General features: G+C 53.8%; 1 protein-coding gene across 2 annotated transcripts in view; it reads right to left on the reverse strand.

Annotated features, from left to right (window-relative positions):
- The window catches only part of RAB15 (RAB15, member RAS oncogene family), a 24,442-nt gene continuing 12,325 nt past the window's right edge, over positions 1-12,117 (reverse strand). Inside the window, exons 1-7 of one of the 2 annotated variants that reach the window (XM_021099384.1) lie at positions 10,307-10,809; positions 6,639-6,699; positions 5,768-5,828; positions 5,237-5,314; positions 4,521-4,610; positions 2,796-2,861; positions 1-2,657 (exon numbers count right to left, since the gene is read on the reverse strand). In XM_021099384.1, the coding sequence (XP_020955043.1) occupies positions 2,499-2,657; positions 2,796-2,861; positions 4,521-4,610; positions 5,237-5,314; positions 5,768-5,828; positions 6,639-6,685 (501 nt within the window). In that variant the 5' untranslated portion in view covers positions 6,686-6,699; positions 10,307-10,809 and the 3' untranslated portion in view covers positions 1-2,498. Of the gene's footprint in view, positions 2,658-2,795; positions 2,862-4,520; positions 4,611-5,236; positions 5,315-5,767; positions 5,829-6,638; positions 6,700-10,306; positions 10,810-12,117 lie in introns of those variants that run through there. The other variant, XM_021099383.1, reaches the window with a different exon arrangement.

Here is a 12,117-nt window from a genome sequence, read left to right on the forward strand (position 1 = left end):
TGTGATTTGAAATATTCTTTATTTTGTAAACATCTGTGTTTAAAATAGATGAACCCTGCTCACAATTTATATACTGGACCCGAGACACAGCACACAAGTTCACCCATCACAGGGAGATGGTGGGGCTCTAGAGCAGGTGGAGTGCCTGGGGCTGAGTCTCGAGGCAACAGGTGCACAGGTGGTGAGGAGCCAACAGGCAGGTGTGCCTGCTCAACAGTCTGGGCCAAAGGCCAGGTCCCAGGCCACCTCCTGCACTGGAGTTTAGGGGTGAGAAGCTGACTCTGGTACCTGGTGAGCATAGCTGCACCCTAAAATCCCAACCCTCCTGCCCTCAACCTCTCCCTGACTGTGGCCCTTGTGGATGGGGCTTACCAGGCCGTAGGATCCCAGCCTCAAGTTTTCCCTTCCAAAACCCAAGAATACAGTAAAAATACAGCCCCTCTTTCCTGAGGGGGCTGGGAGAGAAAGGCAATGGTGCTCAGCCTGATCTTGAGGGAAGTGGAGATTCTGATCCACAGGTGGAGCTGATGGCCAGGATAACTTCCCTTCCTCGAGGCCCTGGCTGAGGGCACGCCGAGGGTTGGCACTGCTGACCTCCCCACCCCCCCTCTGTGCGACTGCATATGTCTTGACGCCTGAGGAGTCAGTTGTCAAGGAAGCCTCCTAAGCTATGGTTGTGACTTCATTCTAAAGAGGCAGCTCTACATGTCTCATTAGTCGATGATTTATAACTATTCCTGCCCTCCTCTTCCTTTCACCATGCCGACCCGTCTCCGTTCCTACACCCTGAGCTACCCTCTCCTGATCTGGTAAGAACCAGGAGGAAAGGTTCGGTGAGTTCATCCCTCACCTTTTTTCTTCGGCAGAATAAGGAAGTGGGACTCTTGATCCTTTACGTGTGTGTATCCTGGATTTTGGTCCTTAATCAATGAGTGTTGGATGCTCAGTTCTGTGTTTTAGCTCCAGCTCCAGCCATGCAACACACTTAAGACTGACCCTCCTCCCTAGAGCTGGTAACTGACTCATTCCCTCCTTAAAGGGCCTCCTTAAGCTACTCTTGGACCATATGGGGTTAAAGAAACATCTTCCTGAACAAAGGGCCCTGGAGGAGCAAGTCTGCTTCCTTCCACCTGAAGCCACAGTGCAGCTGGCAAACCTCAAGCCTCTGACTCAGGAGCCAGAGGGGCAAGATGGGCACTTGCCTTGAAGGCTGAAGGGAACAGCACCAAGCATCCCTACCCAGGGCTCGCTTGCTTTCTTCCCATGAGCTCCCTGCCCTTGTCCCGCAAACTTTGGTTCTCAGGAAAACCTCGAGAGCCCCAGGCTGGGCTCAGAGAAAGCCCCCAGGGTGGTTCTGTCACCTCTCACTGCCAGGGGTGGTGGGGAAACACCTTTCTCACACAAGAAATGGAAGAGGAGGCCCAGGAATCCCTCCTGTTGCTGAATTCCCCTCTCGTGTGCAAACTGCTACCCTGCCTGCTCTCCCTGGCTCGTAACCTGATAGATAGGAGCTGGTCCTTCACTACCAAAAAGTCCCCTTTCTGGAGCTTGTTGTTGGCCCCGAGGCTTTCCTTGCCCCCACAGTGCCCTCCAGGCTTGGTCCGCATCTTTCAATTCAGGAGCCCAGGGGAGTAGAAATGGTATACATGCTGCCTGGGAGGTAGAGAATGGAGGTGACTTTTTGTCCCTGCCACCCCTCATCATTTTTTTTCTTCTCAGAAGCACCTGCCTCAAGCTCAGTTTCCCCAATGGCAGCTGGCAGGCAGCCAAGCAAGGCTGACGCTGGGGGCAGGAGGCAGGAAAGCCCCAGGCGTGGGGACCACCAGTTTGAGCTTTCCTTCCTCCCTTGACATTCCTCTTTCCCCGGTGCCTGGGGAGGCAGGCCCATGGCACAAGACAGGGCGGTGGGGCGGGGAGGACAGGAAGAAGTGCCCACCAAGCAGGGCACAGGTTCTCCCTGGAGCAGAGCAGGAAACTCGCCCCTGAGCCTGAGTCCATTCCCTGGGATAGGCCAAGGCTGGGGGGGTGGGGAGAAGGGCCACACTAGCAGCCACATGGCATGGCGCGGGGGGTGGGAAAGGTTGATATGAACACAGCAGGAGGCGGGGGTACAGAGAGAGAGAAGTGGGAAGAAGCGAGAAAAAGCAGAGGACACCAGATGCACTGAAAGAGATGGAGCCTTACAGAGGCCTTGACTCCAGACTCGGCCATTGCCTGGGAGCTGGGGCAGTGAGGCAGTGCTCATGGCACGTCGGGACCAGTAGCAGACCTGTGGCTGGGGAAACAGGCTGGAGGGGACACCCGGTGGAGGGCCGGAGGCAAGGCTGTTCAGACAAGACAGCGGAGCTGCTCTTGGTGCCAGGCAGGGGGAGAAGCAGCGGCTGAGATGCCACAGGCCACCCAAAGGAGAGGAGAAGCAGGGCGAGGCCCAGGCTCCCTGTATGCCCGCAGGCCTCCTGCAGGGAGAGGGGATTGTGCGGGTGCTCCACGTGGGACCCTCAGCACCAGCAGGTTTTCGAAGAGTTCACCGGACCCTCGGGTTTGCCCTCCTCCTCCTCCAGCTCCGCCAAGGCCAACTCATGGCTGGCGTGCGTCCGCAGACCTTCCAGCTCTTTCCTGTGGGCCTGCAGCACCAGCTCCGTCAGGCGCGTGAAGGACTGGGAAAGCAAGGAGCACAGTCAGTCTGCCTGCCCCCTCCCTCTGCAGCCCTGAGGCTGCCGAGGGGCGGGGCTCAACTGCTCTTGGCTCCCGGTGCCTTCTCCTCCCTCCAGGCTGCAGGGCTGCAGAGCACTCACCTCTTTAATGTTGAGGTTGGTGCAGGCACTTGTTTCATAGAAGTCCATGCCATACTCTCTAGCCAGCTGCAAGAGAAGAACATTCCTGAAAGGGAGTCAGTCAGGGAAGGGAAGTGCCCACAGCACCTGGCCCATCCTCCCGTCACCACGCTCACGGCCATGCTGGGTTGTGACAATTTCTGAGTAGATAACTTCTCAGATGAGACTGGGAGCACCTTGTAAGACACAGTCTAGCAGAGAGTCGGAGAAGATGCTCCATGAATGCACTGCCACCCCCACCTCCTACACACAGGCACACATCACACCACACACACACACACACACACACACACACGCACGCACGCACGCACGCACACACACATCAGGAGAGAAACACCAAAATGTAGTGGCAAATTAGCGAAAAACATGGGGCTTTGGGGCCAGACAGACAGACCCAGACTTGAAAACCAGTGCTGCCACTTAAGAGCTGTATGGCCTTGGACCCTTAAATGGGGTCATAATATCCCAGAAGACTTGCTTAGTATATCCAGTACTCAACAAATACAAATGTGCTAGTAGGGATTGGCTTCTATTTTCAATTTTTTGTTGGCTTTTTTTAGGGCTGCACCCGTGGCATATGGAAGTTCCCAGGCTAGGGGTTGAATCAGAGCCTTGTCTGTTACCTACACCACAGCTCACAGCAATGCCAGATCCTTAACCCACTGAGCGAGGCCAGGGATCAAACCTGCATCCTCATAGATGCTAATCAGGTTCATTACCGCTGAACCACAATGGGAACTCCATTATTTTCAAATTTTTCAATGATATCATGTATTATTTTTTATACATTTTATACTATTTTATGGGAGTTCCCGTCATGGCACAGCAGAAATGAATCTGACTAGGAACCATGAGGTTGCAGGTTCGATCCCTGGCCTCACTCAGTGGGTTAAGGATCTGGCATTGCTGTAAGCTGCAGTGTAGATTGCAGATGCAGCTCGGATCTGGTGTTGCTGTGGCTGTGGTGTAGGCTGGCAGGCAGCTGTAGCTCCGATTAGACCCCTAGCCTGGGAACCTCCAATGTGTCACGGGTGCAGCCCTAAAAAGCAAAAAAAAAAAAAAAAAATTATTTCAAGTGCCAGTGGGATGCTATTGAGAGAAAAGCTCTTGAGGCCCTCAGAATAAGTGCGTGACTGGCCTCGCTGGTACCCGTCTTTCTGTTCTCTGGGAGGAGGGCCTCCTGGGTGCTTGGATGTTCCCTCAGCACCATCCTCCCACCCTCTCTGACCCCATGGCTTCTCCAACTGTGGGCCCTTCATTCCCTCCTCATGTCCCCTCCTGCCTCTTTCCAGGTTTAAGGAGGACCAGGCGAAGGGGTGGGGGTGGGTTGCGTGGAGAGGGTGGGATGACTGCAGGGTGGAAGCTATGTCTAGATGCTGCAGAGCAGAAGGCAGCAACCTGAAGTCCTTCCTCCTCACTAGCCAGGATGGGCTCTTAGGCAAAGGTCATCCTGCTTTGGGGGCCTTGGAGCTGGGAGAGGTCTTTGTTTCAGGATGGACCCCAAATCGCTGTCCTGGAGGACAGAAAACAAACTCTCAAGGCAACTCCTCCAGTGCTTTAGGCTGCTGGGGGAGGTGTGGGGGTGCCTGATGATGGTGACAGGATCCCGGGTCCTGGCGCTCAGGACTGGCCCTGGGAGGCAGCGGAAAACCCAAGGGAGGGGTTCGGCCAGCTCGCTCCACTTACCTGCTGCCCCTGCTCTCTTCCCACCTGGCGTTTCTGCTCCTCATCGGCCTTATTTCCTATAAGGATCTTCTGAACACCTTCTGGTGCATACTGGGGACAAAGGACAGGCAGAGCTGCCAGTGAGCACTGCCTCCCCTCCCATCTCCCCACCACACAGCCTCCACACCGGCTCCAAAGTTCAGAGCCCTAGGGACAGAGCGGGCTGACTGGGTGCGGGTGCCCGGCTCCCCAAGTACCACAGCTGACCCCAGGGGTCCCAGAGGGCTGTCACGGGGACTCTTTAAGGTAGAAGGTACTGGTGCTTCCTGAGGTGGACAACTGCTATCTGAGCTGGAAAGGACACATGGCTGGCCCAAGGCTCCATAGCTGTTCCAGCTGAGCTAGGACTGGAACCCAAGTCTCAAAATTCCACTTGGTCCTGAGACCTTGGGAAGGAGGCTGTTCACAGGGGAGGCTCTTGTCCTAACTCGCTTCTGGGGACAACACAGCCCTGGAGGCCTGGCAAGGTGCCGAGCATGGAGGGCACGGCTGCTTGGGCTTCTTCCCCATGTCTTACTCACCCAGAGGTCTCCATTCCAGGGCTATGGAAGGCAAGGGTTCCTGAAAGCGTTTGCTTGCCAACCCTGCGAACTGCAGCCCTTCCCACCCGGCCCTCTCTTTGCCTTTCCCTCTGAAGTGCCCTTCCCCACCCGCGCTGGCGAGGCAGCATCTCCTACCTCATCCACATCACTGACCCACTTCATGATGTGCTGGTAGGAGCGCTCACTGCTAATGTCGTAGACTAAAAATATTCCCTGAGAGAGAAGAGAGAGAGAAGGGGGAGGCAGATGCACACAGAGACAGCGCACAGTCATGGGGCCAGAGGCGGCTGTGGTACCTTACATGCTGGGTCCCCATCTCCCTTCTCCCTGCGTAGCATCATGAAGGCCCCTCAGCACCCAGAAGAGTCTCCTTCTCTCTCAGACCCCCAAACCCACTGCTCCGTAGGCTCATCACAGAACCCTACTTCGACTTGGGTCTTTGGCCTGGGGTTGAGGGTGGGGACCTGTCTGTAGTGAGTGCTCAAGAGAGTAACTGATAAATGAATGATTGATGAATGACTGAAAGACCTGAGCACCACCCCACCTCCCCTCTCCCAGCCCCCACCAGAAGGCAATCTGAGGGCCCGATCTGGGGATCTCAAACACCCAGAGCCAGGAGTGTGGACGGTAGCATCCTACTTCTAAACCCTGAAGATGGTGGCTCACCTGGGCCCGTCGATAGTACTGCTTTGTGATGGTCTGATATCTCTCCTGCCCTGCTGTGTCCCTGCAATAGCAAGGCAGCCTTTCAGAAGGGCAGGGACCACGGAAGCAGGTGGGGACAGGATGAGCAGGAGCCGGGAGACCTCTGCCTTTATGGGAAAAACTGGAGAACTGCAGGGTGAAAAATCAGTGGAGCACTGGTGCCCAAGGGGATCCAAACATATCTGACTCTGCAGGAGAGAGTCCCGGTCATTGGTGCAGACAAGGCTGGTCAACTATACCTGCACCAGGAGCAACAACTGTAACTGGGCCTTGAACAAGAGTCTCTAGGATTTGGCCACTGTGGCCAGACTGGTGGGACCGCTCTACCTCCAGCCCTTCTGGGACCTCTGGCGGCAGCGCGGGTACCAGTCTAAAACCAGGAAGCCGCTCCAAATGCTGGAAAAGCAGTTTCCAGGAGCACCAGGCCAGAGAGCCACAGTGGCCCCCTGTGGCTACGTATGGGAACTGCACTGTGCTGTATTGAGAAACACTGACCAGAATTCTCACCCTAAGGATGGGGTTAGCCCTCACTCCTTCCAATCTTAGGGCAGTGCAGCATAGACCAAGGACAAAGCTTTATTCAAAGACAAAGCCATAGTGCGTGGTATGCCAATTCCTTCTAATTCCTGCTTTTTGGTGACTTGTGATCAGTCCCATAACGTTTCTTGACAGATGAGAGATTAAGGCTCCCGGGAACAGGAGATGGGCTTTGAGACTTCTGCTTCTCGCCATCAAAGAGGTGACCAGTTACTCCAGATGAAGCCTTGGGATTTTACACATGGCAGCAGCAGCTAGGGAGCAGCCCAGGGTCCTCTCCTCTCACCCAACTCACCAGATCTGTATCCGCACTTTGATGCCATCTACCTCTATAGTCTTCATCTTAAAGTCAACACCTGAGGAAAGGAAGAGAGCCAGAAAGTCAGGAAGGGTACTTGCTGAGAACTGAAGTAGAGCCCATGGGCACTCATCTCATAGTAGCAAAGGGTCTCCTTTTGGTTTAATTTGGCAGAAAGATGGCTCCTTGAACCAAAAACTGACCCTCAGGGAAGACCCAGGGCTTTGAATGGGGCATCCCTTCCCCCAAGCTGCAAGTTGTCAGGAGTAAAAGGGCCAGGGGCCATGCAGGCAGTGAATGTGGGGAATCCACTGCACCGCTGTCTCAGCCCCAAAACTCTCACTCTCTCACGTGTGAGGTCTTCCTATTTATACTTTTGTGGAGACCACATGTACTTATCCCTCCCGGAATTCGAATCCCTAGGAACAGCAATCCACCGCATTTGCCTGTGTTCCTTCTCTGCTTTATGAGCAACCAGGAGGGGTTACAGCATTTGTCAGGAATGTGGGGAAGGCCAGAGACCCTGGAGAGAGAGGACTTATTCCACCGTGTGGTGTGTAGAAAGCCCTCAGCACCTAGCTAGTGCCCACCAATGAGACAGCTTAGTGGCCTGCTGTTGACTAGGCCTGCTTACCATAGGCAGCAATGTTGTTTACTAGGAGCCTGAGCTTTGAAGTCAGGCCTGCGCTTGAATCCTGACTCTGGCCACTTAAGCATAGCCACGACCTTGGGCACGCTGCTTCTCTGAGCCTCCACTTCCTCATCAGTAAAATGGGGACATTACCAATCATTTCAGAGGGACAAGTGAGAGACAGTGCCAGGCACCTGGTGGACATTTCATCAGTCACTGCTATCACTATACCGAGGGCAGCACTGGTCTGATGTGGGTGACTGCCAGCGACCACATGAAGAGTTCAGGGCATGGTGTGTCACTGGGGGAGGGAGAGCAGAGACACAGGGTTCCCAGGCTCCTCTGCCCAGGGGCTGGAGGAGCTAAGCTGCCACCAGACACGGGAAACATCAGGGATTTGGCAAACCAGGGCAGAAACGTATCTGGGAATTTTGCAGCAGCAAAAGTCAATACCACCACCAGTGCACAGGCTTGAATCTGAGTGACGGCAGAGATGCAGTGCCTCCCCCCAGCCCTAACTGTGCCCAGGTGCTGTGCCCAGTGATCCAAGAGCTGTGTCTAGTAAGTTAATTAAGCTGCAATCCTCGGCTACTCCCTGGAGACAAGTCAGGAATGGGCATCGTTAGTCAGTGTTCAGGTGAGGAACAGAGAGGAGGCAGAGTTCTTGACCATAGTTCCCAGGCCGCTCAGCACAGCCCCAAAGGTTCCAGAATCCCCGGCACCACTGTCATTCCAACTTGGCGTTAGTCCTTGGCCAACAGGAATACTCCTCCCCTTATACATCCTGCCCCCAGCTTTCTACAAGTACAGACAGATTAAATCCCGGCTCTTCCCTCTCACCATCATGACCAGTCATCATTTAATTAGGAGGGAGAAAAAGATTCAGACTGGACAATCTGAACTAAATCAAGTTGGTGGGGCATGAATCATTTTTCACCTGCCCAAGCTGACTCATATCGATCGAGCTGTACTTTTCCAAATGGGCAACGTCTCGCAGCCATTTTTCTGAGCGTGCCGAGAAAGTGACAAAGAGGAGGGAGAAAAGAGAGGGGCCCTCGGCCTTGGTGGGGGGGCAGTAGTGTGTTCACCCCCTCCCTAGACAAACTGTTGTCAAGAATTTGCTTTTCCCATGGAGTTCCCTTGGTGGCTCAGTGGTGAATGAATCCAACAAGGAACCATGAGGTTGTGGGCTCGATCCCTGGCATTGCTCAGTGGGTTAAGGATCCGGCATTGCCGTGAGCTGTGGTGTGAGTCAAAGACACAGCTCAGATCCAGCATCGCTGTGGCTCTGGTGTAGGCCGGCGGCTACAGCTCCAATTAGACCCCTAGCCTAGGAACCTCCTTATGCCATGGGTGCGGCCCTAGAAAAAAAAGACCAAAAAAAAAAAAAAAAAAGAATTTGTTTTTTCCCCAACACCTAGCATCGAAGGGAATCAAGAAAACTTTGTTCTTTCCAGCAATTCTCTTCATTTTATAATAAACCCAGCTCATCCTCATACTGCGCAGCAAGCCCAGTCAAGGACAGTGAGTGCCTTGTGCAAAGTGGCCCCAAGGGTGAGGGGCTGGTGAGGGAGAGGGATCTATTTCCTTTATTCCACAAACTTCTGTGGGAACTTACTTTTTCTGCCCTGCTAGGTGCAGGTAGTGGCCAAAAAGACAGAAAGTCCCTGCCTTTAGATTGCTTACTGGAAAGGAAACAAAGGCCCAGGGAGGTAAGATAAATAGCCCTGGTGGCACAGCAAGAAGCAGACGCCTGTTCCAGGGCAGAGCCAACCCACAGTGCTTAGTTTGCCGATTCTTGGGGCGTGAGATGAGAGCTGTGTGTTACCCGGCCAGAGAAAAGCTGTGCTTTTCTATTTCTGGAGAAGGGCTCAGCGGGGAAGGGGGTCCCCAGCCCCCAGGGAGCTCTACTTGAGAATGAAGGCAGGTCTGAGGACATGCAGGGCTGACAAGAGGACAGGGAGCCACCCTGGGGGTGAGTGCTGGGCTCGGGTTCCCTCTCCCCTCACTTCTTAGCTGTGTGGCCAGGGACCAAGGCTGGGGAATTCTAGGGGCTCGCAGCACCTCCCACACTCCACCAGGTCTTGCAATCTAAGCTCTCTTGACCACTGATAGAATTTGTTGTGACATCTCTGAGAGGTAAAACACGTCCATGCTGGCTCTTCACCTGCATGAAGGCAGAAACAGGTATTCGATGCCTGCAGAGGGATTTTCCTCTCCCACCCACTCCCTTCCTTTTTAAATGGAAAGATTAGGAGTTCCTGCTGTGGCTCAACAGGTTAAGAACCCAACTAGCATTGAAGGGAACGCAGGTTCAATCCCTGGCCTTGCTCAGTGGGTTAAGGATCCGGTGTTGCCATGAGCTACGCTGTAGGTCACAGATGCGACTCCGATCTGGCGTTGCTGTGGCTGTGGCGTAGGCCGGCAGCTGTAGCTCTGATTCAACCCCTAGCCTGGGAACCTGCATATGCCGCAGGTGAGGCCCTAAAAAGACAAAAAAAGGGGGGGGGGAATTAAAAAATAAATTGAGAGATTAATAGCCAAGGGTCTTCCAGTGGAATCTCTTCTCTACTCTGCTCCCGCACACCCTGCACTTCCACTGTGTCCACCTACCACAGGGCCTGGCCCGCTGTGACCCACGCCCACCACCCATGGCCCCTTCCCTGACCCCACGTGGCTGTTGGTTTTCCCCACAGCCGAGCACTGCAGGGCCAGGGCAGAACACTGGCCTTGTTTAGTCACCTACGGACTCACGCTGTCTCACCTCAGCAGGCCCCCGCAGCTGCCGGAAGCTGTTGCACGAGGTGTGCTCACCCCCACATTGCTCACAGCCACTGTCCTCCCTGTTGAGGGGCTGTCCCAGTGCACCCCCTCCCCACTGCTGACAGCCTCCAAGAGGACACCTTGTCCACTGTCTCATGGGCAAAGCGACAGCTGCCCGATGAAGTCTTCCTTCTAGGCCTCTCATTTCTCAGAATGTCCTGTCATCTCCTCCTTCCCTGGGGAAGAGCCCTCTATCCTTTCCAGGTCTCACCTCTCAGCCGTCAGCAGCCCCCTCTGGGTGCACATCCTAGCCATTTCGTCCCTCTCTGTTGCATCTTCAGACTCTCCAGGGAGGAGAGGTTCTTCATCTACCTCCATCTCATTCTGGCTCCTCCAAGGCGGCACTTCTCAAACTTTACGGTGGGGACCGAGTTAAAATGCAGATTCTGACTCTGTAGGTTTGAGATGCCGCCCAAGATGCTGCACAAGCTCCGGGTGAGGCTAAGATTACTGGTCCACCAATCGCACTTTTGACAGCAGGCTTCTAAGGACAGAGGTCCTCAAAGTGTAGCCCAAGACCTGCAGCACCAGCATCAGCCAGGGCTTGTTAGAAATGCTTGGGCCCTACCTAAGATCTACAGAATCTAAAACTCGGGGTGGGGATAGGAGGTGGCTAGGGATCTGTTTTAACAAGCTCTCCTGGTGATTCTAGTACATGCTAGCAATTTGAAAACGACATCTAGGAGTTCCCGTCGTGGCGCAGTGGTTAACGAATCCGACTAGGAACCATGAGGTTGTGGGTTCGGTCCCTGCCCTTGCTCAGTGGGTTAACGACCTGGCGTTGCCGTGAGCTGTGGTGTAGGTTGCAGACGCGGCTCAGATCCCGCATTGCTGTGGCTCTGGCGTAGGCCGGTGGCTACAGCTCCGATTCAACCCCTAGCCTGGGAACCTCCATATGCCGCAGGAGCGGCCCAAGAAATAGCAACAACAACAACAACAAAAAAAGAGACAAAAAAAAAAAAAAATGAAAACGACATCTAGACTAAGGCTTTGCACATGGAGTGTTAAGTGAGGCCACTTAGTTCTTTGATTCTCAAGGTATGCTTTGCAGATGCTCCGCTTTAGAATCACATGGGATGATTTTTTTTTTTAATGATACTACTTTGAATCAGAATTTGTAAGTGAGGCCCTGAAACCTGTATTCTTCACAGGACCATGGGTGATTTTTAGAAAGAAGAATGCTGGAGGGTTCTCATTTAGTGGAAGAGCTATCCACTGGCATTGGAGTCAGAAAGATCTGGGTCTGAATCCTGATTCTGGCACTTGCTGTGTGGCTTTGGGGAACTCTCACCTTCTCTGAGCCTCAGTTGGCTTGCCTGTAAAATGAGAATTCCATTGGCCTCCTAAGGGGTGATATGGGATATGAATTAGACAATGTATGTGCAGCTCCTGGCACACTTGGTAAAAGATCGTTCTCTCACTCCTACCTTCCTTGTGCTAAATAAAGACTTCCTGGGAGGAGGCAGGAAAGCCAACCCAGAGCACCCTTGATGGAGGAAGGACTGCATGGTCTAGCCCCTTGCTGCTCCACTACCCGTGCTTGTCCAGAGACCAGCAGCGTCAACATCAGGGAGCCTGTTAGACATGCAAATGCTCCAGGCCCACCCGGACCTACTACATGGTAGGCGCACTAATGTTTGAGAACCACATTCTAAGCCCATCTCCAGGCAGAACCACACCCAAGGCTCACGATAATTCTAAGTGTGATCACACACCCCCTTGCTAGGGAATCCAGAGCCCTCGGTTCTCATGCCCTACAAAGGAGGTGGCATGGGGATCACTGTCATGAGGCACAGAGACCAAGGCACTCACTCCTGTTCCCACAGCCTGTGGCTGAACCAGAAGTGCAAACCAGTCCAGAAAAAAAACCTATCCAGAAAAAAAAACAAAAGAAAAGGAGTTCCCTTCATGGGCGCAGCGGTTAACAGACCAGGATCCATGAGGACTTGGGTTCGATCCCTGGCCTCATTCAGTGGATGAAGGATCTGGTGTTGCTGTGAGCTGTGATGTAGGTCAAAGATG

The sequence above is a fragment of the Sus scrofa genome, chromosome 7 (genome assembly GCF_000003025.6).
Source record: "Sus scrofa isolate TJ Tabasco breed Duroc chromosome 7, Sscrofa11.1, whole genome shotgun sequence".
NCBI classification, from domain to species: domain Eukaryota; kingdom Metazoa; phylum Chordata; class Mammalia; order Artiodactyla; family Suidae; genus Sus; species Sus scrofa.